This window comes from Megascapheus bottae, chromosome 3, assembly GCF_031878675.1.
Source record: "Megascapheus bottae isolate mThoBot1 chromosome 3, mThoBot2.hap1, whole genome shotgun sequence".
NCBI lineage: Eukaryota > Metazoa > Chordata > Mammalia > Rodentia > Geomyidae > Megascapheus > Megascapheus bottae.
In genome coordinates this window covers 71,579,569-71,607,022 of record NC_143511.1, presented here as the reverse complement: position 1 = coordinate 71,607,022, position 27,454 = coordinate 71,579,569, and the positions used below count along the sequence as shown (strand labels likewise).

At 37.7% G+C, this 27,454-nt stretch overlaps 1 protein-coding gene and 1 long non-coding RNA gene across 8 annotated transcripts in view; one reads left to right on the top strand and one right to left on the bottom strand.

The window, feature by feature from the left end:
* Nucleotides 1-1,526, top strand: part of LOC150065771 (uncharacterized) — a 122,615-nt gene extending 121,089 nt beyond the window's left edge. For both annotated transcript variants that reach the window (XR_016534804.1, XR_016534803.1), the window contains exon 4: nt 1,296-1,526. This is a non-coding gene — a long non-coding RNA (uncharacterized LOC150065771). The remainder of the gene's footprint in view (nt 1-1,295) is intronic.
* Musk (muscle associated receptor tyrosine kinase) overlaps nt 1-22,574 on the bottom strand; it is a 101,451-nt gene extending 78,877 nt beyond the window's left edge. For all 6 annotated transcript variants that reach the window (XM_090329174.1, XM_090329172.1, XM_090329176.1 and 3 more), the window contains exons 1-5: nt 22,496-22,574; nt 13,017-13,143; nt 9,484-9,635; nt 6,155-6,282; nt 5,351-5,492 (exon numbers count right to left, since the gene is read on the bottom strand). In XM_090329174.1, the coding sequence (XP_090185300.1) occupies nt 5,351-5,492; nt 6,155-6,282; nt 9,484-9,635; nt 13,017-13,143; nt 22,496-22,574 (628 nt within the window). The remainder of the gene's footprint in view (nt 1-5,350; nt 5,493-6,154; nt 6,283-9,483; nt 9,636-13,016; nt 13,144-22,495) is intronic.
* Nucleotides 22,575-27,454: the final 4,880 nt, after the last annotated feature.

Genomic DNA, 27,454 nt, shown 5'->3' with positions numbered 1-27,454 from the left:
ACAGCACACATGGGGTTTAAATACCTCGCTCTGTGGCATTTGTCATATTAAGAGCTGCAGCATAAACAAAAAGGAAAAAAGCAAATCAAATGTGGTGTAAACATGACGTCTGTTCCTACTTTTGTAGATGTAACAACAACATTTAATTTCTAGGGCAAAAGGCTGCCAGAAGTCTTATCATGTTGAAACAATATTGATCTTTTATAGTGATGTGGATACTTATTTCCTTCTGAGAAATGATAGATGGTACATAGATGGATGGATAGATAGATAGATAGACAGACAGACAGACAGACAGGCAAACAGAAATTATGCTTCATTTTGGCCTTTTTGAAGATCTAGTTAATGTCTTATAAAAAGCATAAATTCACGAATCTTCAGAAAACAAGCTTCTAAATAGATATGGTCAGCTATGAGTGCATGTTAATGCCTTTCAGATTGCAAAGAAATATATCCACTCAATGGAGACTCATTTACTGAGCCACTTAAATTTTTCATATGCCTTGTCTTCCCTTCTTCTCCACATGTTGAGACAGGATGTCACTTTTCAAAGCCACCATGACCAGGACTTAGGTAACAGTAAGAAAGTCTACAGCAAGGCATCACCTAGAATGACTCTGCTCTGTTTTTTGTTCCGCTTCTACCATCATCTGGCTCTCATTTACCACTTGGTATGAATGAAAGCCATCACTTCCCACTGGTAAGGTATGGTGGATGACCCTCTCTTGGAGCTACCTTCCTTTCTCCCTAACTTTTTCTCAATGGCCTAAAACCTTAAATGTCTCCAGATGCCTCCAAAACACGATATCCATCTATTTATTTTAATTTAGGCTCTCATATTACTAGTTTTCATCTGATCATATTTACAGAATGTAGTAAATTCCATATTCAGCCCCATATAAATACAATTCTGTTCATCTAAGTCACGCACATGCACACACACGCACACACACACACACACACACACACACACAATTAGATACTTGGTTAAATATAATAAATGAATCTTTTCCAATGATTAAAAAACTTATAAGAGCCGGGAGTTTGGCCTAGTGGTAAAGTGTGGAAGCCACAAACCAGGTATGTGAACTTCAGCACCTGTAAGACAAATCTCAATTTTAGAGATATTAAAAAGTACAATTAAGGAACAAAATGTTGAATTTAAGAAACTAACTGTTTGGTGTGATGAAAGAGTAGATAGGCCCTTAGAATCTTAAGTCTATCATGCAAGTTTTTCTCAGACATCAGACAAAATGATTTCTCCTAGTCATATCCTATATGAATTTCTTTTCCAGAACTAGCTGAAGCAGGAATTCACTATCCAGAGGAAGAACCCCAGATTGTGAGATGGACAACCCCTTTTCAAGAAAGTTTGTCATTCCAGATGACTTCAAGGTTTGGGAAACAACAGAGACTTTCCTGTCTAGTGTATATCTTACCGCATTTCACATGCTTTTTCCCAAACTGGTTTTTGTTCTGAACCTATTATCTTGGAATAGGCCTTACACATGGTAAGCCCTAAACAGGTCCTTATTAAATGAAGTCCTTAGAATAGAAACAGCAAAAAATTCTATAATGTTACTAGGTCCTGTATTCATTATTAATCGTAACAACCTAAGACGTGGGTGTTGCTTTTATCTCTAGTTAGAAATGGGCAAGCAACTAGTTAGAGAGGCTCAGACAAGTGAATCAGAGTCATACTGCAGATATGGTGGGTGTTTTTAGAAGTTAACATATGAAGATTTATTTCATTAGCGGGCAGACTTTCATATGATCACATCTGTCATAACTTCAGAACTAAAGTGTTTAATCAAAGGCTAAAATCTCTTCTCTCCCTCTCTTCCTCTCTCTCTTTCTATCTCTCTCTCTCTCTGCTCTCTGTGTAATACCTATCTTTTGCCTTTATATTTAATTTGTTACTTTAGAGAAGAGCAACATGTGTTGGCAGATGCAGCTCTGTAGCTCCATGTCCCTCCATATTCATGATCTTTACTAAGAGCTTAACGTTGCTTCACAATCCTACTTCTCTTGTGAGTCATCTCTCCCATCTCACAGCTATTTTAAAACCTTTTCCGCTCTCTTTATCCCTGCCCCTTCCCATGGCCCCTTTACAGAAGTATTTGCAGAAGATAATTTTGCTTTCTACTTCCTGGAGGAAAAAGAGACCCTGAGAACAGAGCTTTCTCAAATTCCATTCACCCTGTTTATGAACTGGTTCATGCTGGAAAATGTGCCTTCTCCCTTTTTCCCCTATTATAAGGGAGAATAATGACAAGTCACCATATAATTCATCATGGAAGGCTTGATACTTTTGAAAGTAAAAGAGAGGTTCTATTAATAATTATTCCAGGACAACAGGTGTAAACCAGAAGTGTCCTGGGAAAATCAGGACATGTGGTCACTCTGCACATAAAGTTTATAGTTCTGTCTGGCGCTTGCAAACACTCTTGTGTGTGCTAAATCACCACCCCCATTTTATGCTCTCCTATATGGCTAAGTTTTCCTTCTCATTAAAGTTTCAGCATCTTCAGTATTTTTTAAACAATTTGCATTATATCATACAGGAATTTCTCAAGTATTTTTTAAGTAGAAATCAACCTTCCAGAACAATCATCAGAGTCAAAACAGATTTGCTGTATTTTTTTATGTTTTAATCACAATTAACTATGATTACATTGTAGAAAATTTCTTAAATGCTTGTTATGTACCAGCAGCTGTGCTAAGTAGGTCAGATATTTTGATTGGGACTAAAGAGGGTGAAAATAGATACACAAGGTACAATGCTCATCTTACTTACTCTTAGAGGAAATTTAAATGATATAGGCCCACAGTATTAGTAATGCTTAATAAAAAAAATCTCTGGCTTGTATTAACTACATAAAACAATAATCATGATCATTTAGCTAAGAGAAAAAAGAAGGTAGATTTACTGATTTAAAATTTAAATAGCAGGAGAAATTTTATTTTTGTAGCTGGACTCCAAATAATTTAAATGAATAAGACTTAATGTGTGGCATTAATTTTACACAGAGTTCAAAGCAATCTTGAATCTAGCAGATGCTTAATGTGTTTGTATGTTTATTTAGTTTCACTCAAAAAAATCACAGCATTTATATACTAATCTTTTAAGTAGCATTGATAATGATAGCAACTATGCTGACAATAGACATTTTTTGTGTGTCCTGGTTACTGAGGCTTGAACGCAGGACCTGGGCACTGTCCCTTGGTTATTTTGTTCATGACTAGCACTATAGTCTTTGAACCACAGCTACACCTCCAGCTATTTTTAGTGGTTAATTGAAGATAAAAGTTGTACCAACTTTCCTGCTTGGGTTGGCTTTAAACCGCAATCCTTAGATCTCAGCCTCCTGAGTAGCTAGTATTACAGGCATGAGCCACTAGCACTCAACAACAGATCCTTTTATATTTGTCAGTTTCTAGTGCTACCAGTTTTATTCTTTACTATGAAAGGTTAATAGAAATTTTAATGAACAATTGATGCAATGATATAATAAAAAATGCCTCAACTAGAGGAAAATGTGGGAAATGAAATCATGAAGACTTGTGAGAAAAAGGATATAAGTCCTCCCAAGAAACAAAAATCACCTTATAAGAGAAAATAGAAACTGCAGGGATAAGAAGAAGGTGCAAAGAAGTGTAGCTCTGGGAGGAAAGCAGAGTGAGATGGATTAGTGAAGCCTTTTCTGCTTAACCTGAAATCTGTGCTGACATATGATGATAGTCTATCATTTTATCAATCAGATAAATGAAAAGCAGAAAAGAAAGGTGGCAGTTCCTAGAGCCCAAACTCTGCTAAATACTGTAAGTCTCTCTCTCCATTAAGTCTAGCAAACCCTACTTTACAAATGAGAAAAGTGAGTGCCATGAATGTTGTCATGGGCCATGGGCTTGAAATAGGAAAAACTGGGAAGGGATTTGTTCTCAGATTACTCAACAAGTATAGGTATGTTGTTCCTTTCTTTTGTTGTTGTTGTTGTTTTAGTCACATAGTAACATAGGAAAAATTCTATGAACAAGTAAGTAAAACACTTAGAGGTATTTGGATCCTGACTCCTAAATGAAAATATTTAACATCAAATTAATGAATTAATTGACTGAAAGACATTTTTGATAACCTATTTATGTGTGCACACATACCAGTACTAAGGCTTGATATCAGAGCGTCTCTCTCTCTCTCAGCATCTCTCTCTCAGAGTTTCTCTCTCTCTCTCTCTCTTTTTCTCTCTCACCATTTTTTTTTCCACTGGTGGAGATGCAACTCACTTTTTTTGCTGGTTAATTGGAGATGAGAGTCCCACAGATTTGTCTGCCCAGGATAGCTTTAAACTGTGACCATCAGATCTCAGCCTCCTGAATACCTAGGATTATAGGTAAAAGCTACAAATACCCAGCCTAGAATCTAGAATCGTTTTTCTTCTATGTTTTCTTTTGCCAGTCCTGGACCTTGAACTCAGGACCTGAGTACTGTCCTTTAGCTTTCTCAAGGCTAGCGTATTACCACTTGAGTTATAGCACCACTTCTGTTTTTTTCAATGTATGTGGTACCAAGGAATCAAACCTGGGTCTTTGTGCATGCTAGGCCAGCACCCTACCACTAATTAGCACTCATTTCTTGTAGAAAGATGCTTCATTTTTAGTATTTTCATTTATGCATCTTGATCTGAGTCCCCTCTCCTTGTTATATGTTTGGAATACATCATTTCAGTTTTCTCCTTTTCTTATGACAGAACAAAGCCTGAAAAATAACGTTTTACCCTTTCATATATTATATTATATTTATATATTATATATTTAAATATATATTGGTCGATTGTGGGGCTTGAACTTTGGGCTGTCCCTGAGCTCTTCAGCTCAAGGCTGCTCTACTACTTGAACCACAGCCCCACTTCTGGTTTTCTAATGGTTAATTGGCGATAAGACTCTTGAGGACTTTCTTGCCTAAGCTGGCTTTGAACCGCAGTCCTCAGATCTCAGCCTCCTGAATAGCTAGGATTACAGACTTGAACCGTCAGTGCCCAGCTCCTCCCTATACTTTTAAAAAAGCTAGTCCTCTGTTCTGAAAACAGATAAAATTGTTATCCTTGAATTTGCAAATGAGGGGTAATTATACTAGCCAGGAAGAAGTTCTAAAATACTGTTCTATTGTTTTAGTGTTACAAGAAATTTGATATATGATAGTGAAATTTACCGGTGATGGTGGGCAACAGAGAGTCTTACTATTTCTGCTAGTGGAAATGTCTTTCTTTAACACTTCTCTCCTTAGGAGAGATTTCCCAGTAAAGAGCAAGGCCCCTGATCACATAGGCTAGGAAGGCACACAGCTTCTTACCCTCAACCTCCAGCTTCACCAGTTTGGAGTACGCTGCCCCCAGGCTGTTTTTTGCCACACATCGATACTGGCCTGCATCTTCTTTTTGCACGTTGTGAATCCTTAAACTCCCAGATTCAAGAACTGCAATTCGGGAATTCTCCTGCCAGAGACAGGAATATTCATTGGAGAGTCTCTGTGACAAAGACTATATTAGCCATAGCTCATCAACTCATCACCATCACTGTTATCAAAATGGAACCTTGGTTAGATTGAACCATTGTTATATCTAACATACAATATTGAGATTGTGAAAGATTAGCTAAATTAACTAGCACAATGATCTCATGAAATTTAATATATAACATATGTATCTAATATGTATATGCCGATGCTTGCAGTATAATAATTAGAAAACGTGTGGATAAAACACAAAGTTTCATCTTCTTCACCCTCTAAGTTTCAGCTATTGGTTGTTAAAAAGAATCAACCAGTCCACCCCAAACAAAAAAGAGATTAGCCTTACTTTGACTTTTCCATTGTAATGCTGCTCATTTCCATCACATTTCCCCCTCTAGCTAGATTCAAGCTGTAGTGTTTACATTCATGAAAACTGAAATAGGTAGGCTGGGTTTTAAAGTATGAAGAAAATTTTTACTGAAAGTTTGTAGCACATAATTTGAGTGGTGAAGTACGTTTTGTAGACATTTTCAACATACCCTTACCTTGTGAGTACTGTCTTACACTTACCTGAGAGCGCTCGCTGTCTTACACTTACCTAGAGTGCTCTCTTACACTTTTCTGAGAGTGCTCTCTTACACTTACCCTAAGAGTGCTGTCCCCCTTGATCCAAGATACTGCTGGCTTGGGATTGCCCATGGTTGTACATGGTAGAACTGCCTTCAATCCTTCTATGATCTTTACATTTATAGGAGGACGAGTTATTTTAGGTTCTACAGGAAAGAAAAAAATTCAGAGTTAAAAAAGACAATGTCTACAGTGGAGTTTTAACTTCCAGCTAATTCTGAATGTTCACTTTAGAAATCATTTTAGGAATGTTACAAAATTTATCAAATGACATGTCAGATAAAAATTGATTTTAAATCTTGCTTAGCACTGTGAACTCCTTTCTAAAATACAAAAAATGAGATGGCTTCACTAGCATAAACCCACATCAATTAACTCTCCTAAGGTGAGAGTAGATAAAGAAGGGACAGAAAAAAAAAGTCTTTCATATATAATCAAGATCAAGACTACTAGAGCTGGAGATAAAATTAAAGCATTTGAATCAGCGCAGCCCCATAAACCAGTGAAACCTAAGTGTGCTTCCTTTCCCTTTCTCTCCCCTCCCCCCCCAGAATCAACCCTTTGGTAATTAACAAATGAGTCCATCCTACTCTCTTTATTTGATTGAGCACATCACCACCTGACACCTCATGATGGCTGCTAAATCAATCCTCTATCAAAACTCCATATTCTCATCAGGCCCCCATACTAATTAATTGAAGACTCAATTATACTTAAATCATACAATAAAAGAGTAATACATGTTTAAAAAACACAAACATAAAAGAAGCAAATTAAAATAAAAATGTCCCGAAGGTAACTGAAGAAAGTCAAAAAATGTTTCTTTAAAAAAAATTAGGGTGCCCGGAGTTTGACCCCCTAATTTGGAATGGTATACCGAGTGCTTGCCTTAGCATGCATAAAGACCTGTGTTTGATTCCTCAATACCACATACAGAGTAAAAGCCAGAAATGGTGCTGTGGCTAAAGTAGTAGAGTACTAGCCTTGAGAAAACCCAAGGACAGTACTCAGGCCCTAAGTTCAAGCCCCAGGACTGGCAAAAAAAATATTAGTGTTATTCTGAGAGAATAGAGAATCATACAAAAAGTAGAATTTGTTATGCAAACTAAAGAAAAGTCAGAACAAAGTAATTACTAGGAATTAAAAATACAGCTTTTTCCAGGTGCCAGTGTCTCATGTCTGTAATAGTAGCTATTTGGAAGATGGAAATGAGGAGGACTGTGGTTTGAGGCTAGCCTGGCCAGAAAAGTTCACAATATTTCCATCTTAATGGAAAGAGCTGGATGTGGTGGTACACACTTCTTATTTCACTACAGTAAGAAACAAAATATAGGATGCAGAGCAAATATGCACCCAGGCAGGAATCAAGATGTCGTCTCAAAAATAACCAATGCAAAAAGGAGCTGGAGATGTGACTCAGTAACCCCAGGCCTATTAAAATATTTTTTTGCCAGTTATGGTGCTTGAACTTTGGCCCTGAGCACTGTCCTTGGGCTTTTCTCAAGGCTAGAGCTCTTCCCTTGAGCCACAGCACCACTTCCAGCTTTTTTTATGTATGTGGTGCTGAGGAATCGAACCTGGGTCTTTGTGCATAGTAGGCAAGCACTCTACCACTAGACCAAACTCTTGGCCCCCATTAAAATATTTTAAGATAAGAAAAACTGGATAATACAATGATATAGAACACGAAAATTGACATAGAAGCAAAAGCTAAGGAAACCTCCAAGAAGGGAAGTTATAAAGAAATATAGAAAATATGAGGAAAAACATAAAGGTCACAAATAATTGAAATAGATGTGTTTCTTGTCGAAAGTTTAAGAATAAAAGAACAGAAAGAATGAAAAGAGGAATTAATAATAAAGTCTCATTTTGAAAATATCTGTTTAGATTTTTTTAAAAATCCAAACTTTAGAAATTAAAGCAAATAAGCTCCAAACATATTCTTGACTATTTCTAAAATTTATGAATTCTAGAAATAAAACCAAAAATCCCCCAGTTTCTGAGAAATATAACTAGATAAAACTGGGGGAAAACTTCTCATCTGCAACATGGATGTCACATATCAACATAGAATTTTCTACGAAATCATAGGAAAAAAGTATTTTAAACTCTGACTCTGCATATTGTCCCAAAGAAGAAGCAGAATATAACCCTTTAGCCATGTAAAGATTCAGAAAATATCCTTGTTGCTTACGGTGAATTTTTATACATATTTATTTCCTCCAGCAAAACAATGACAACAAAAAGGAAGAAATAGTGTTGAAGGCCCAGGTAGTCCTTTGTGTGTGTGGTGGGAATATGTGCATTTATACAATTTCCCCAATTAGCATAAGAGGTGAGAGGATTACAGGAAGCCTTAGCCCAAGTCCCATAGTTTGCAGGCAGCAGGTGAAAATCTCCGGAGGTCATGAGATTCAAGTGTGCTGATGTTAGAGAACATAGTAAATAGAAGAGAACTAAATGTGAATGTAAATCAAATCCCCATTGGTATAGGGGTCAATGGCAAGAAGAATGGAGGAACAGAGGTCAAGACAATGGACAAGTCAGGGCAGTGATGACATGTATCAAAGTGACCTATTGAACAGTAGTTTAAACGCAGTCCATCTCCATCAGGTAACAGAGTCAGGGATGGTACTGTTGATTAGCTGATAAAGAGTGAATTTGTGTCCATCAGAGTTGTGGAGATGAAGTAGGTGGTGGTTCTGCTTCATGGCTGCGAAAATCCTTTGTGATGATGGCAGGACAAGAGGACAGAAAGATAGTGAGTAGATTAGAATCTTTGCTAAATCTGGAGGGGTATCTACCAGTGAGTAGATGAGATGGAGAAAAGAGCATGATCCGAATGGCATAAGTCCTGATGAAAGAGAAGATTTATATATAGAAATACAAGTAGAATGACGTGAAAGTAGAAATTATCCATGAGGGTTAGGGAATTTGCCATCAGCACTTATGGACACAAGGTGGAGAAACTGAACATCCTCTATCAAGCATAAATCAATTCTGAAGTAAGGAAAAGTGCGTGAAAAGAAGTTGCGTGTTCAAAGAGTGTTTGCTTTTAATGGAATTATATATTTCAAATGCCTGATAAAGATTTTAGGGGGATAGATACAGAAATAGAGGAGTAATGTAAGAGCAAGAAAATGGAAGAGAAGAGTGAACCCAGACAGCAGCATTCCTTAGCATGGAAGTAGATGGCAGAAATGAGAGGTGGGGAATTAATACCACTGAAGGTTAGGATTTGCACTTGAACTTGACTTGCTATTGAGAGTCCAGGTACGAGTGAAACACTCCTTCAGATTGTACTGACGCAACTTTAAAATCAACAAGTGCTTCTCTTTTGCACTCACTCATCTTTACTTGCAGGGCCCCACAACTCTCTGCAGCTCCTCCCACGCCATTGTTGGCTATGCAGCAATAAATTCCATCATCGCTGTCTTCCACACTCAGGATGGTGAGGAGCTGCCCATTCTCCCGAATGCTGTACCGGGTGTCAAAGAGCCTGTAGGTCACAGAGCAAAGGGGTAGATAAGGGCATCATCATGACTGTTTGGCTTTGACTGACTCAATGACAGAAAAAAAAAAGAGTGAGAAGACACTTGAATGAGTTCTGAATAATTAAAAACAACAACAAAAAAAGAAAAACAGCCCTACTTGGCACAGTAACAAAAAACTATGTTGTGTCTGGACTCTAATTATCAAAGCATAACCACGTCCTGCATAAATGCTCTGGAAGGATGTGGCTATTGCAAGATATCAGAACCACCTCTTCTCCTGTAATTACTGGGAGGAAGCAGCTTGATAATGACCATGGGTGTATGTATGTGATGAGAAAGAAGTACATTATTTATAGGAGCAGCTGTTATTTGAATGTTCATTCTCTCATTAAACTAATAAATGAGTTTCTGACAAGTGCCAAGCAGAGTCTGGTTACTGAGATATCAGGAAGCAAAACAGCTTCATATTATAAAAATGCATGCCTTATTTGTAAAGCACACACACACACACACACACACACACACACACACACACACACACACAAAATCTAATTAACTGCATGCCAACTTTCCAATGAGAAGCTAATTAGGGCAATAATAAGAAATTTGAAGCAAATCATCAAGATAAAAATAAACTTTTTGTTGTTGTAGTTGTTTAAAAGTTACCAAGTTAAGAATTCTTTGTAAGAGAGGTGTGTGTTAAAAAGAATGACAATGCTCAAAGACTCGTGTCTTTAGAACTACAATCTGTGAACATATTCCTTTCCATGACAAGGAGGGATTTTATACATTAGAAACTGCAAAGTGGCTATTCTGAATCCATTTGTCTACATACATATAATGGAATAATAAGACTCTTTAAAAGAGGGCAGAGAGAGGAGGAACAGAGGTGTTGAAATGGAGGCAAGGATCAGACACAGTTGCTAGCTTTATAATGGAAGAGGGGGACAACGGATATAGATGGGTTTCTAGAAGTCCGACAAGGAATGAAATTGAATTCTCCCCTAGAGCTTTCAGAGGGAAGTCAGCTCTGCCAGTACTTTTGATTTCGATTTTGACCTAGTGAAATTATTTTATATTCACAGCCTTCAGAACTCTTAAGATATTATATTTGCACTAAGTCACAAAGTTTGTGTTCATTTGTTATTGCAGCAACAGGAAATAAACATAGATTTTTGGTATCTTACTGCTACCGCAAGCACATAAATGTGGAGATATGGCTTTGTAATCAGGAAATAGGTAGAACTGGGAGAATTTCAAGGAGTAAAATACCAAATGCTTGTACTTCTTAAAGAGATTGTCAATAAAATATGTGTGGTAATGATTCTGTTACTGAGGAATCAGAAGGAAGTGAGCAGCATAGTAGGAAAAAAATTAAATTATTTTAGACAATACCTAAATTAATGTGAATTGACTGTTGATGCAAATATGGATGTTAAAAGCAAGCAAACAAGAAAGGAATGCTTGCTTGGGAATTCCTAAACAGAGAGCTTAACTAAAAGCTGCTAAAAACTATTTCAAATATTTTAATTTGCTCAGCTGATTCTTCCTGTACCAGAACTTCTGGGACAGCTTTGTTGATAAAATGCTTAGAGTTTCTCAAAGCACAGGGTCAATTCTCTAATTAGAATTAGTATCATAGAAAGTAACATGAAATTTCAATTAGAGGTCATGGAAAATAAAGAGAATTTTTTCACATCCAAGCTCAAGGACCCTGGTCTTGATGCCAGTTTAAGTACTTGGTACTGAAGGTTTATGCTCTGGGGAAATATTTGCTCCTGCAAATATGACAGTACTTGAGGGTTTGGGCTTAAGAACATGATTGGGTCATAAGCAGTGTAGAGTAATGTCTCTGTGAAGGAGCCTGGGCAGCATTCACTCATCTCTGGCCTCATGCGAAGACATAATGGCCAACTCTAAACTAAGAAACAGCCTCTCACCAGAGACTCAGTCTGCTGACTTGTTGAACTTGGGACTTGTTGGCTTCCAGAATCATGAGAAATAGTTTTATTATTTTATTTATTATTTTATTATTCATTTGTTTATTTTTGGACAGTCCTGGGGCTTGAACTCGGGGCCTTGGACACTTTTACACTTTTTGCTCAAGGTTAGCCCTCTGCTATTTGAACCACAGCACCACTTCCAGCTTTTTCTGAGTATGTGGTACCAAGGAATCAAACCCAGGGTTTCATACATGCTGGGCAAGCATTCTACTACTAGTCTGTGTACCCGGCCCTAGTTTTATTATATTTATAGGTCACTTTATCTAGGATATTTTTTCCATAGTAACCTAAAAGTACTAATGCAAGCTACATTGCCAGCTAACATGTCTGTGGTTCATTTTGTTACAGATTTTTTAAAATTGTATTTTATTGTCAGAATAATATATAGAGGGGTTGCAGTTACATTCCTTTGTTACAGATTTTTTTTGCGTGGGTCATGGGGCTTGATCTCAGTCTGAGCACTGTCCTTGAGCTCTTCAGCTCAAGGCTACCACCCTACCCTTGAGCCAGGCCCCACTTCTCATTTTCTAGAGGTTAATTGGAGATAAGAGTTTCAGATTCTTTTGTGCTCCCACTGACTTTGAACCTGAGTAGCTAGGATTACAAGGCATGAGCCACCTCATCAGCTTTTGTTACAGATTTTTTTAAAAAGTATTTCTTGATCAGATAATTATTGTAGTGAGAAAGAGGTAGGAGTTTAGCTGTAGAATGGGAATTTCATGTTTGAGAGTATGTCTCATTCTGTGTAGGGAGTGAAAATTGATGCTAATAGATTAGATTTCTAGAAAACAAGCTGTGTGTGTGTGTGCGTGTGTGTGTGTACCTGCTGGTCATGGGGCTTGAACTCAGGACTATGGCACAGATTTTTTTTTTTGCTAAAGGCTAATGCTCTACTACTTAAACCATAAAACCATAATTCTCCTTCAGGCTTTTTAGAGATTAATTAAGGATAAGAGTCTTACCGAGTTTCCTTCACAGGCTGTTTTCAACCACGATCCTCATATCTCAGCCTCTTGAGTAGCTAGGATTACAAGCATGAGCAAGCAGCATCTGGCGTCATTGTTGTAGCATACTGGAGGTGGGAGAGATGAGGCTGGTCCCTATATACTTGGAGTGTCCTGGAACATGTGCTTGGAGCCCTATGTGGGTAGCCTGGTATCTTATAGTTACTGTGAAGAGTCTTGTAGGCTCTAATATGGCAACATTGTCTTCATGTTGTGTAAATCACTGTTTTTCTTCGGGGAATTCTCTTACTGAACTTCAGATCTTACAGTTATGGAATGAAGAAAATTACATTTACATATTTTGGAAGCTGAGCTTTAGTATACTGGAAAGCTGCTGTTACAGTACGTCAAAGATAACAAGCCAGGGAGCAATACTTACTTAATGAGGATTTTATTTCTGGTCCAGGAAATTTCAGGCTGAGGATAGGATTCCACTGCACACATGAAAGTAGCTACTTCTTCAACTAAGGCATCCACTGTTTCCAGTGGGGTGGTAATAACCGGTGCTGAAAGGAGAGGAGACATCAGAGAACATTCCAGAATGTTGTTTGTTAACCCTTCTTAAGCATCCAGTAGCCACTGCATAGCTGAGAGTTGTATTTCCCCAGAGCAAAAAATTTCCAAAAGGAAAGATTTGTGTAGAGTACTACATATGTCCCTACTTCCATATGAGTTATTTGATAATCCAAAGAGAAGCTTTCAGGAAATAAAGGTTTAGACTTTCTTATATATAAATAGGAGTAGATCACGATCTTGTGGTGCCTAATGTTATATAATTTAAGTGCTTCTTTAAAGAAATAAAGATTTCTATATCCACCTCAATACTAATTAGTATGAATATAAATGAGTTGGAAAGAAGCCAGAATGGAACAGCTGCTGTTTAAACCACTTTTTCTTTCTTTTTTTTTTTGCCAGTCCTGGGCTTGAGCCCAGGGCCTGAGCACTGTCCTTGGACTTTCTCAAGGCTAGAGCTCTACCACTTGAACTTCAGCACTACTTCCGGCTTTTTTCTATATATGGTACTGAGGAATCGAACCCGGGTCTTCATGCATGCTAGGCAAGCACTTTAACCACTAGGCCAAACTCCCGGCCCTAAACCACTTTTTCTTAATGCCTATAAAACTGGTATGTTCATATGAACACACTGATAGAGCCCACTGAGATCTTAGGAGGGGTTCTTGCAAATGAGATACTGAGCTTAAGCTTCATCAGATTCACTGAGAATTTATGAGAGGACTACAAAGAGACTCGATCGTAAAAGGATAAATAGTCAAAATTCCAAAATTTAAAATAAAGAGCAAAAACCCCAAATAGGCATTTTTCCAAAAATGGCATATAAATGAAAAGTTCAGCATCATACATCAGTAAGGAAATGCAAATCAAAACCACAGATACCACTTCACTCCCAGTAGAATGGCTACGAAGAAAATTAATTAATGTTGCTAAGAACTTAGGAGAGATTGGAAATGGACAGTGCGGGGTAGAGGGAGGAACGGTGAAGCTACTGTGGAAAAGATTCCGTTGGTTCCTCATAAAAGAGAAAGAGGTCAATCAGACTAAGTATAATGGTGTGTGTGTGTGTGTGTGTGTGTGTGTGTGTGTGTGTTTGTTCAGTTAATACACACTAAGAATAAAAGTTTGTATGTGATCTAAGGCAAGTAAATAAGTTTGTACATGATATGAATCTCATAGTTCCTATTCCTATAGTTTATGAGCTAATTTCTCTAGGGATAGTGAGTACTATATAGCTCTGGACACACAGGTCATTTTCTTTTGTATCCCACTGAACGCCAGAGTCCCAAGAGCTATTTATCATCAAATAAGAAGACCCAGAGACTTACTAAAAAATCTTTGTGATTTCAGAAAAATCCTGAGCAAGGCTTTAGAGCACTAAGACTGGGGGAAAAAAAGGAACCTTGTTACAATATATAAATGATGTATTGATTGCAAGCCCTTCTAAGGAGGGCTCAGATTTTCCTTTTTTGGCTGAAGCGGGCTATCAGGTCTCCAAAGAAAATACTTGGTTTGATAATCTACCAAGGACAGTATACCCTTCTCATTACCTCTGAAAGAAAACTGGCCATTTGTAAGCTAGTTCTTCCCTCCCCCCCAAAATTAGGAAGCAATTGTGAGGATTCCAGTGTAAGAGATGTTTTTGCTGTATTCACATTCCAAAATTGTGATTCCTTGCAACATCTTTGTATGACAGGCTACATGGACAAGTGACTGATTTATCTTAATGGGATGGGCAATGCAATCAAGCCTTTGATAAACTCAAGAGGCTTGTAATGCAGTCCCTGCAGTAGGTGTGTCAGACATAAATAAGTCCTTTGATTTATATGTACAAGAAAGACAAGAGATAACAGCCAGTGTATTGACATAGACCCTGAGTTCTTTAAGAAAGGCACTAGCTTACATCTCTAAACTATCAGATCCTGTGTTTGGTATTGGTCACTAGGTTTAGGGCCTGATCCTTCAACTTGCCTATTAAAAAGGCAGAAAAAGTAACTGGCACTGTGGACTCCACACCAAGTCTCTAAAGTTATGAAAACAAAAGGCCATCATTGATGGGCAGGTGGCCAGATATTACCTATTACCATACCACATGCTTAGTTGCTAGATATCACCATGCAACTCCAGGCTGTCGTTTGACACTAAACCTTGCAGACACTTAACACTGCCACTCTATTTCCTATATGACAAGAGACTAATCCATGATTGTTCATAATAGATCAGGTATACTCAGGTAGAAAAGACTTCCAGAGTGAGCCCTTGTCAGGTGCTTTCAAGCATGAAGCACTATATATTAATTGATTCTATCATTTAGAGACAGAATGTAGATTGTGTTATTGTACGTGGTCTGTGGGTTCCATTCAAATTTGCTATTAATATCTTCCATTAGAATCTATGCCAAATAAATAATCTCACATATTGTAGAGCACACAAATGACTTTCACAGAACGGATTAATTGTACTGGTTGTAATAAAAAGAAGAGGAGGCAGCTGGAGCTGCCTTGTACTGACCTGCAAGAGACAGTTGTTCATTTTTTTCATAAATTCTGTGAGATAATTAAATATAGGTTCTATGAAAACTAAATTAAATAAATGTATTATTATCTGTGTTATCATAAAAACTAAGCCAGGTGTGGTGGCATGTCTGTAAACTCAGTTGCTCAGAGACAGCGTGGTCACAAGGTTGAGGTCAGCAAAGCAAACAGCAAGACCCTTCCTCACAAACAAAATAAAAATAAGAAAGCTGAGGTATGGCAGAAGGGTTTGCCTTGCCTGTTCAAGGGCCGGGGTTCAAGCCCCAGCACTATAAAATAAAAACAAAAACTACAACTAATAATACTCAGAATGTATCAATTCCTATTTAACTATAGTCTGCTATTATCTATGTTCTCAAGGTAATTTTCATCAGATGCATATGTATAGTAGCACAGTACATAAAAGATGGTCTACAGGAGCTACTTCTGAGTCTTCAGTATTTGTTGGTAGCCTGACTTTGGCTATACTTTATAGTTTGGAGTATTTATACTGCAAAAATCAAGTGTAGGAAATCGGAGTCGTCATTTTTTTCTCAGAGAGGTAGGCATTTCATATAAATCAGTATACTATTACCTAACGGCATTATACAAATACTGCAGTTAATGTTTTAAGGAAAGTTTAATTTATAAATTAAAATTAACTAAAGAATGTGCTTCTGCTTATATATTAGGTACAAATTGCAGAAAACAGAATCATAAAAACAATATTATTATCCCACTTCTCTGAAGGATATGTATAATAATGCATTTTTGTTTTAAATTTGTGTGTATATTTTCAAAATATCCCCCCCTCCATAATATTAGGAATTGAATCCAGGACCTTGGGCCTGCTAAGCAAGTACTGTCTTATTTGAGCTACACAATCAATCCTTTCATGTGTTCTGTTTTATTTTTTTTCTTTTTGAGATAAGAGCTTGCTACTTCTGACTAGCCTCTGTCTCACAATACCCCTGTTTTTACCTCTCGAATACTTGGAATTGCAGGCATGTATCATCACATTTGGCTTTCAAAATCAATCTTAAGTACCATGTATGACTTTTATTTAAAAAAATAATAAACATGGGCCAGGATTTTGGCTTAGTGGTAGAGTGCTTGCCTAACATGCACGAAGATCCGAGTTCTATTCCTCGATACCACATACATAGAAAAAAGCTGGAAGTGGTTCTGTGGCTCAAGTGGCAGAGTGCTAGCCTTTAGAAAGCCCAAGGAAAGTGCTTAGGCCCTGAGTACAAGCCCCAGGTCTGGCTGGTGGCTTATTTCTATAAACCTAGCTACTTAGAAGGCTGAGATCTGAGAATTTTGATTTGAAGTTAGCCCAGAAGCAGGAAAGTCTGTGAGAATCTTATCTACAGTTGGCCACCAAAAATCTAGAAGTAGAGCTGCAGCTCTAGTGGTAGAATACTAGCTTTGAGACAAAAAAAAAAGCTCAGCACCCAAGCCCTAAATTCAAGCTCCAGGATAGGCACAAAACAAGAACAAAAACGTAGTTAAATAACTTACGTAAATATCATATGAGTATAAAGCAATAGAGTGAACTTCAGGGTTCATGTTGATTTAATAGATTGTACTTTGCCATAGTGCTTACCCACAGGTAACCATTACTATTATACCATTATTATTTTTTACAGGAAGAATATGAGTTAAATCTGCTTTGCCTATATTCTGAAAATATTCCAACTTGCTGTCAAATTTTTCCTGACACAATCCTATAGTTGCATTTAGTGGTATTTGTAGATGTTCTGCTACTGAACTTTTATTTTGAAGTGTCATATTTTTTAATTGTTTACAATAACATAGAACAATAAAATCCACTGAGAAGATAATAGCTGAAGATACAAATATAATACAAAAATAAAACCACCCAGTATTTTTTAACTAGAGATTAAGGTATATTCTGGCAATCAGGAGAATAAAAGAATTACTATTCATGAAAAAAGCTGGTAAAGTGTGGGGAATCACTCCACAGAGTCCTTCTTGCCCTAAAAGTGATTGGTATCTTACACATAAAGGTTGTTTTTAACATTCTAATGTGGCTTCCTTCTTTTTTTAATTGTAATTAATAGAAAGATTACAGTTATATTCACCAGATAGAAGGTGCATTACTTCACATACATTGATACCCCTTCTCATCTTTTTGTCTCCATTTCCCTGCCCTCATTTTGTTTTCTTCCACTCATCTTGTTTTCTCCACTTCCCTTTCCAATTTCCAATAAATAAATAAATGCATATACAATATATCAGATAGCAATGTAAGATACTGTAACAATATGAAATAACCAAGGGACAACAAAAGAGATGAGAAATAACATAGTACATTAAGAACAACAATCACACATTTATGGCTCTTGTTTCCATATCCTGGAGGTCCTTTCATTTTCTGCTACTGAACTTTTATCACAGCAGGGCCCCCTCTAACTCCGAGGACAACATGGGGAACAAACATGAAAATGAACACTTTTGTAGACCTAGGGAGACTTGAACTGGAATGCCAGCTGCCAGATGACTTGGACACAATAAACTTCCTTGACATTACCAGATTTGGATTGAAAAACTGCTAATAGCCATGGCAAAAAAAGGCAGTGTATTTTGCTCATTTCTGATTTATAAAGTAGAGCTGAGACCTTGGAAAATATTCATGTTTTTTGACATCATGAATTGTGTGTGTGTGTGTGTGTGTGCGTGTGTGTGTGTGTGTGTGTGTGTGTGTGTGTGTGTGTGTGTGTGTGCGAGCTTGACTTGAAGCCTGGGTGCTGTCCCTTAGCTTTTTTTGCTCAAGCCTGGCACTATATCATTTAAGCTACACCTCTATGTCCAACTTTTCTGCTGGTTAATTGGAAATAAGAGTCTTCCCAAGCTGGCTTTGAACTTTCATCTTGAAATATGAACTCTTATCTCAGCCTTGAGTAGCTAGACTACTCAAAGTATGATCCACCAGTGCAGTTTTTTGTGTTTTTTTTTTTCAGTATGAGAAAGATGTTAGTCTTGGGTTAGATTCCCCAGAGAATTTTCAATGTTGACATATCTTAGGAGAAATTATGAAGTGTTATTTTTATTATTATGTTATTATAACATAAGGTTTCTTGATAATAATATTAATGCCATTTAAAGTGTTTTCAAAAGAACACATTCTTGGCTTCCCCTTCTGGTGACGGCATTAGGCACAGGCAGTTCGGCCCAGCCTGTGAGGATTTCTGAAATTGCCTTTGGTGGGGTTAATCCATGGTTTCATAAAGGTCCATGTAAAACAGGCTTACACATTATCCAGTGGTAGTTATTAGTTACCAACAATCCTTAGCAAGGTGCGGCATTATAGTATGGTATGATGCTCATTTTAAGAGGAAACTGCTTACAGAATCTATATGCTTTCCCAAAAGAACATCAAAAAGGTACTGGGAGTGAGAAAAGGAAACTTGATCTAAACGTAGCCTTCTAAGTGTTAAATGTCCTTGCTCCTTGTTCTGCTATTCAACCTCTACTTCAGTGTTTTGCTATATAAGCACAGCCTGTTTGTCTTCTTGGCCTTAATAGCTGTACTAACCTGGGAAAACACAAATCCTGAATAAATCTATTTGTCCTTGCTACCATTATATACATATAACTTAATAGGAGAAAGGGAACCCACTGTCTAGGACAGGATCACTATAAAGTTTCTACCCCTGGCCCTCACTGGATTTTCCATTAGGCCGGGAAATCCTTGTCATCTTCCCTAAATGGACTCCCTACTTCCAGTTCCCTCATGGACACTCACTCTCCCCCAATAACCTCAAATCCTGTTTCACTGGGGAGTTATTCACCTCATCATAGGAAATAATGTAGAGATGAAAGAAATCCTAACATTTCTTCTCTTTAAGATTAGTAATACTCAACGCAACTGTGTTTCCCAAAACACACAATGAGTAACTCTTACAACACATATTCTTACAAAAACGTTCATCCAGAACTTGTTGTCCTGGATTTATTTCGCTGGCAGCTGTGTCCTGTACTGACTCAGTCATATGTCAAATCTGTGAATTCTACCCCTGGGTACATATGATTTAAAAGGGAGGGTTACTCAAATATATCTAAAGATAAATCACATGGGCTCAGTGTATTCTATATAAGGTAATAAATGGGGTCATTTGGGGAGTGGGATCCTGACAGGAGATCATTTTGCATATTATACAAATTCAGTTGCATGAACTCCAGTGTTCTGTAGAATTTAATATCCTGCCATATGCCTGATTCAGCAGTAAATGTTAAAAGTGTATAGTTGAGGCATATATCCAACAAAGCTCTGTCTATTTTCATACATGACAGTCTGTAAAAGTATCCTTCTTGTGATTATGAAAGGCACGCATTATTAAAAGTCTCACTAGTTGAAATGATCCAGAAAGATGTTGAGTTTCCTCATTGTCTTTACCTCAGTTAAAAGAGAGCCAATAAACTACTAATTCTATAAAAGAAGTCATCTAACAAACTCTTCTTGTTTTTACCTTTCTGGCAAACAGAAATGACTATGAGAATTTAGATAGAGAATTCAGTTATTTTGACAGTATCCACACGATTCTTTTCTACCATCATATTCCAAACACTTCAATGCTTAACATTTTAGATGGTTTTCATGATGTTATTTACTTCCAAGACTGTTCTATTTATTAAATCATTAATTGTTCTTCTACGCATGGTGTTTCAGATTAAGGTTAATGTTAAACCCATACTGATTTAGATTTCACAGTAAACAAAGCAGATTGAGAAACAATTTTTTTTGCCAGTCCTGGGCTTGAGCTCAGGGGCTGAGCGCTGTCCTTGGACTTTCTCAAGGCTAGAGCTCTACCACTTGAGCCTCAGCACCACTTCCAGCTTTTTGCTATGTATGTGGTACCGAGGAGTTGAGCCCGGGTCTTCGTGCATGCTAGGCAAGCACTCTATCACTAGGCCAAACTCCCTGCCCCTGAGAAACAAATTTTAAATTCTAAACCCTAATTATGGCAGCAAATAAATGATAAGAAACAAAGTTGAGGGGCCGGGAGTTTGTCCTAGTGGTTAAAGTGCTTGCCTAACATGCATGAAGACCCAGGTTCGATTCCTCGGTACCACATACATAGAAAAAAAGCTGGAAGTGGTGCTGAGGCTCAAGTGGTAGAGCTCTAGCCTTGAGAAGGTCCAAGGACAGTGCTCAGGCCCTGAACTCAAGCCCAGAACTGGCAAAAAAAAAAAAAGTTGATTTAATAATCTGACATTTTTATCTTAATGACATAGTATTCTGAAACTTTCAGAATGCAGACAGCATTGCATTTCAGTTAGGATTATTATAAAATTTAGACACTGAAAATCACTTCTTTCTAGAACACAAATTGGGATTGTTTCTAGGCCATTTGGGACTTTTTGTGTATTTCATGCACTGAATTTTCATTTGGACTATCAAAATCTATTGTTTTGCTCCTTAGCAGACTGAATTTTAGTTACTTTTAGTTTTTACCCATGGCACTTTCATATATGGAGATGGTCTCGAAAAACACAGATGAGACTTAGCGGATATTCGCTGCGTGATCAGGAAGTATTACAATAATCGGAAACTAATGGTAAGTCTTTTGGGTTATTATTAGCTGTTGGAAAAGCTCTAATTCTCTTTTATCAGAAGTATCTGTTAGAGCGTGTTTTAATACATATGAGGATAGCCTTCTGCTCCAGTAAAATGAGAAACACAAAGCAAAGTCTATAATGAGATTGGGAGAAAGGCACACTTTATTTGCATATGAACTTTGATGTTATGACTCAGAAATTAACGTCACCAAATCTAATGATACATTTCCCATCTACTTACAAACATTACCTTTGCTCACTACCCTATACAAACTTCTTGGTAGTTCTCTGAGGTAATATAAGGAAAAATAATTGATCTGGATGTGCCCTATAATACCAAACCCATTTCACTCCATTGTGATACATTTCATATGAAACTCACTAAATGACATCATTCAGCTTTCTCATGACTTCATTTAAAAAGATTTCAGTGAAGCCCTCAGTCATTTTACAAATCACGTACTTTCCACTCTTCTGACTTGACACACATCAGTTTTGTAATACCATAGCCAGAAACCATATCGCTATGGACATTCTCCTTACTGTTGCAACAGGTGTTTGTCAGTTTCTTAAGTTGCTTTCCTTTCCCCTGAGGTGGTGTTATTTCCGGTACATTCCAGAGGCTCTGAAAAAAAACTTCTGCACTCTTGCTAAGCCAAATCACAACTCCAGCCTCAAAGTTATTGTCAGCTCATTGTCTTTAAGCTTTCATTGCATTTGGTGTCTTGTATGTGTCTTTCTCTATTTCTGATTTTTGGCACTTAAATATTTGTGAAGAGTTTGGTAAAGACTGAAACCAAAAAGGGTAATGATTTTCATTCAGATATCTGGAATTGGAGTGGGTTTTACACTGGCACACTTGATTTCATAGGTTTTCATCATCCATTTAGACCACCTTCATGTCCAAAATGCACATAAACAAAACAGACCTTGATAACTAGCAGTCTGCTCACTAGCATCTGTTCTAGAAGAGAGAAGTCTGTGTGAACAGCATAGCTCAGCTTTGTAAGTTTTGCAGAACTTAGGAGGGGAATGTTGGCAGAGAACAGCTTATCCCTCAACTACTTATACTAATCCTTCCCCCATTTTTTTACATTTTGCCTCTATATCTATCACCAGGTAAAACCCATATCTACGATACAATGTGTACTGAAACACACACACACACACACACACACACACACACACACACACACACAATGTTAAGACCAAAAGAAGATTATAAAGAGAGAAGATCACCCAGACCAACCTTTTGGAAGTTTGTCAGTCGCACTGAAGACGACCAGAGTGAGAATCTGTACCAGTGGAATGTGGACGAGCTCTCTCATGATTAATCCAGTCTCACGCAGGAAAAACTTGCTTCTAGACAACACGGGAAAACACCCCACAGTTTACATTTTAAAGCATAGTTGTTACAGTAGGCCTGTCTGCTAATGACTGTTCGTGTCAGCAGCACTACGGGCTCTAAGTATAATCAGGAATTCTCAGACTTGGCTGTAATGATGGACGTGGCCAGCTGGTGAGGATCCACTTAGGCTAGTAATGCAAGTGCAGGGCTGCAGGAACAAGGGAAAGAAAATCCCTTCAGAATCCCTTTTAAGACAGTGGCAGAAGGACAATACCAGATGTCTTATGCAACTAATGTTCTATTCCCTGAGATACAGAGTTCCTGACCTTTTGATGAAAGCCCACCACTCTTTTTCTCAAAAAATAAACGTGAATGTGTCTCATTTGGACGCTTCTCCATTGCTTGGCTTCACAAATCCCTAAAGAGTTTACTAAGTAGTCCTTGAATTCATCCCTTCTTATACTCACATTCATAGCATGCAACCCAATTTCATTCTCAGACATTTCTCTAGATCACAGTCATGATCTCTCATATTTCCTCTGTGGCTGTGTCTTGTGACCCTCTGTGCTCTGCTTAAAAGCCTCAGTGGCTTCTCATCACTTAAAAATACCTGCCAACCTTTTGGCTACAACACAGAAGGACTCTGTAGAGTCTCTTCTGTCTGGTGAAACTCATCATTTACAATCCATGCTGCTGTTTATAATATTTAATGCTCTGATGGTAGTGCTCAGCTACTATACTACCCTAACTCACTGGAAGGCATGCATCATCTCACACTCATAGTAGATGGCACAGTGTGCTGAGCTGTTGCTCCTTAGTGCTCAACCCAGAGTGATCCAAAAGCAATGTCTTATCTCTTCTACTTTAAAAATAATCCAAAATGTCATTCAGGCTCAAAATATAAAAAGAAACTCATAAAAATTAATCTCATCCAGGTGCCAGTGGCTCATACCTGTAATCTTAGCAACTTGGCAGGCTGAACGTGGGAGGACTGTAGTTTGAGGCTAGCTCAGGCAGCATAGTTCATACTTGCCTTTTCAACTCAGAACTGGATAGAGTCAAACACGACTGTCATCCCAAGCTCTGCAGGAAGCTCACATCTGAAGGACCGGGGTACCAAGTTAGCCTGGACAGAGAAGTCTGGATTCCCTCTTCATGGAGGCATATGCCTAACATTCTAGCAGCTATGGGAAGCCTAGTGTGAACATCATGGTTCAAAGACTGTATTACTCAGTTTTTTTTTATCACTATAAGGAAATATCCAGGCCAAGCTACTTTATACACAAAAGAGGTTTTTATGAAGTTCATAGTTTTGGAGGTTTGAGCACATGGTATCTTCTCAACTGAGGTGACTGCCTTCTAGAGTCTCAAGGTATCATACACCATAACAAGAGACTGAGATAATGCCTATCTAGGTCTGTTTGTCTATTTTTTTTTCCTTTCTACTTATGAAGCCACCTGGATACTGTCATAGAGTCTGAATCTTAATGGTTTTCTTTCATCCTAATTGCTTCCCAAAGGTGTCATCTCTGGACATGACAGTAGGATTATGTTTCCACTTTCCTAATATCATTATCATAAACTCCTACATGAGTTTAATCCTACATGACCATGCATATTTTGTGTGTCTCAGTAAGGGACACTTAAATAGAAATGAAAGCAATGTAATTGGAGATATTGAGATGACTAATAAAATCTAAGAAGAGAATGTATAAGGCAAGGAATACTAGAAGTAGCCAGAAAAGCATCTCAACCTTTAAAGGTTAGCCTGAGCTATGTAGCTGACTTTGAACTGAGATCCAGATCTCAGTCTCCTGAACAGCTTGGATTATAGGTGTAAACCACCCCACTTGACTCCCTCGGCTCTCTTACTCCATCTACTCTTTTTCCAGCCCTCCTCAATTTTGTTACCTAGCACTGACATGCTATTCTTTATGAGGTTCATTGCGCAGGATATCTTTTTTTGTTGTTTTATTTTTTATTATTGGGATAATGTATAGAGGGGTTACAGTTACATTCGCCAGATAGCAGGTGCATTACTTCTCACACATTGATACCCCTTCTTATGTTTTTGTCCCCATTTCCCTTTCCCCACTCCCAGTCATCTTGCTTTTCCCCCTTCCCTTTCCTATTTCAAATAAACAAATGTATATACAATAGACAAGGTAACAAAGTCAGACATAGTAACAATATGAGATTAACCAAAGGGCAACAAAAGAGAAGAGAAATAACATAGTACATTAAGAACAATCACACAAGATAAACCTCTTGTTTCTATATCCTAAAAATACTTTCATTTAGTCTTATCTTACATGACCTTATTATGTACCTAGGTATTGAGCTATTGTAATCCTCTGCTAGAAGAGTCCTAGATGTGTACTAATTATTATAAATGAGGGAAACTATTGAGCCTATGTTTCTTTGGGTCTGGCTTACTTCACTTAATATGATTTTTTTCAAGTCTTTCCATTTCCTTACAAATGGGGCAATGTCATTCTTTCTGATGGCAGCACAGAATTCCATTGTGTATATATACCATACCTTGTTGATCCATTCACCTACTGAGGGGCATCTGGGTTGGTTTCATATCTTTGCTATGGTAACTAGTGTTGCAGTGAACATCGTTGTGCTTTTAGTATGGCCTTGTTTCTGCACGATTGGGTATATAACAAGGAGTGGAATTGCTGGGTCACAGAGGAGCTCTATGTTCAGTCTTTTTTTTTAATAGCATTTGTTAAATTGTGATTAATAGAAGGGTTACATTATATTCACCAGATAAAAGGTGCATAACTTCACAAACATTGATACTCTTTCTCATGACATGGTCCTCATTTCCCTCCCACCCTCACTTCGCTTATCTTGATTTCCCCCCTTATCCATTTCAAATAACCAATTAAGCACATAAAAAATATATAAGATAACGAGGTGAAATATTGTAACAATATGAGGTAACCAAAGGTTGGCAAAAGAGATGAGAGATAACATAGTACATTAAAAACAACGGTCATTCATTATATGGCTTTTGTTTCCTTATCTTGGAGGTCCTTACATCTAGTGTCATACTATTTGGCCTAATGTCTCTAGACTTTGTTCTATTGTACTAGGAGAGCCCAAGGTTTCTACTGATTATGACAAATGAGGGAGACTATTGGGCCTATGTTCCTTTGAGTCTGGTTTACTTCACTTAATAAGATTTTTTCTAAGTCTTTCCATTTCCTTACAAATGGGGCAATATTGTTCTTTCTGACAGCAGCATAGAATTCCATTGTGTATAAATACCACATATTGTTGATCCACTCATCAACTGAGGGGCATCTGGGTTGGTTCCATATCTTTGCTATGGTAAATAGTGCTTCAATGAACACTGTTGTGCTAGTGGATTTAGTATGTCCTTGTTTCTGGACAATTGGGTAAATGCCAAGTAGTGGAATTGCTGGGTTATAGGGGAGCTCTATGTTTAGTCTTTTGAGGAACTGCCATACTGCTTTCCATAGAGATTGAACAAATTTACACCCCCACCAACAGTGTAGTAGTGATGCCTCCTGGCCACATCCCCTCCAGCATCTGTTGTTATTAGTTTTCTTGATCCTGGCCATTCTTACTGGAGTGAGGTGGAATCTTAGAGTTGTTTTGATTTGCATTTTTTTATGGACAGATATGTCGAGCATTTCTTCATGTGTATAGGCCATTTTTATTTCTTCTTCAGAGAAGACTCTAGCAGGGTATAAAATTAACCCTCAAAAATCAACTGCCTTCCTCTATACCAACAGTGAAAGGAACGAGGCAACAATCAGGAAAGCAACTCCTTTTGCAATAGCCCCAAAGAAAATAAAGTACCTAGGAATTAGCTTAACTAAGAATGCAAAGGACCTTTCTGATGAAAACTTTAAAACCCTGAAAAAGGAAATTAAAGAAAAACTAAGGAAATGGCAAAACCTTCCATACTCCTGGATTGGAAGAATCAACATCGTGAAAACGACAATCTTGCCAAGGGCTATCTACAAATTCAGCACAATACCCATCAATATCCCAATGTCATTCTTTAAAGAAATAGAAGAGGCAATCCAAAATTTCATATGGAATAATAAAAGACCCTGTATAGCAAAAACACTTCTTAGCAGAAGGGAGGAGGAATTTCAATACCAAACTTTAGACTCTATTACAGAGCTACAATAATCAAAACAGCTTGGTACTGGCATAAGAACAGGCCTGAAGACCAATGGAATGGAACTGAGGACCCAGATATTAAACCACAGTCCTATGGTCACCTAATCTTTGACAAGGGAGCCAAAAAAATAGTATGGAAGAAAGACAGCCCCTTCAACAAGTAGTGCTGGGCAGAACTGGTTAAGCCCCTGCAGAAAACTAAAGTTGGATCCTTCTTTGTTACCCTGCACTAGAATTAACTCCAAATGGATCAAAGACCTCAGGGTAAAAGCCGACACACTGAAAACTTTACAAGAAGGAATAGGAGATACACTAGGCCTCGTTGGCACAGGTCGAAACTTTCTCAGTAAGGACCAGGAAACACAACAAATCAGAGAAAGGCTGGATAAGTGGGACTGCATTAAACTGCAGAGCTTCTGTAAGGCAAAGGCATACCTAGTATATTAATTAGGAAGCCTATAGAATGGGAGAAGATCTTCACTAACCATACAACGGACAAAGGCCTCATATCTAAAATATATCAACAACTCAAAAAATTGAATCACTCCAAAATTAATCTCCAAAGTAACAACCATCCCATTAAAAAATGGGCCAAAGACTTATGTTCAGTCTTTTGAGGAATTGCCATACTGCTTTACATAGTGTTTGAACAAGTTTACAGTCCCACCAACAGTGTAGTAGCAATCCCTCCTG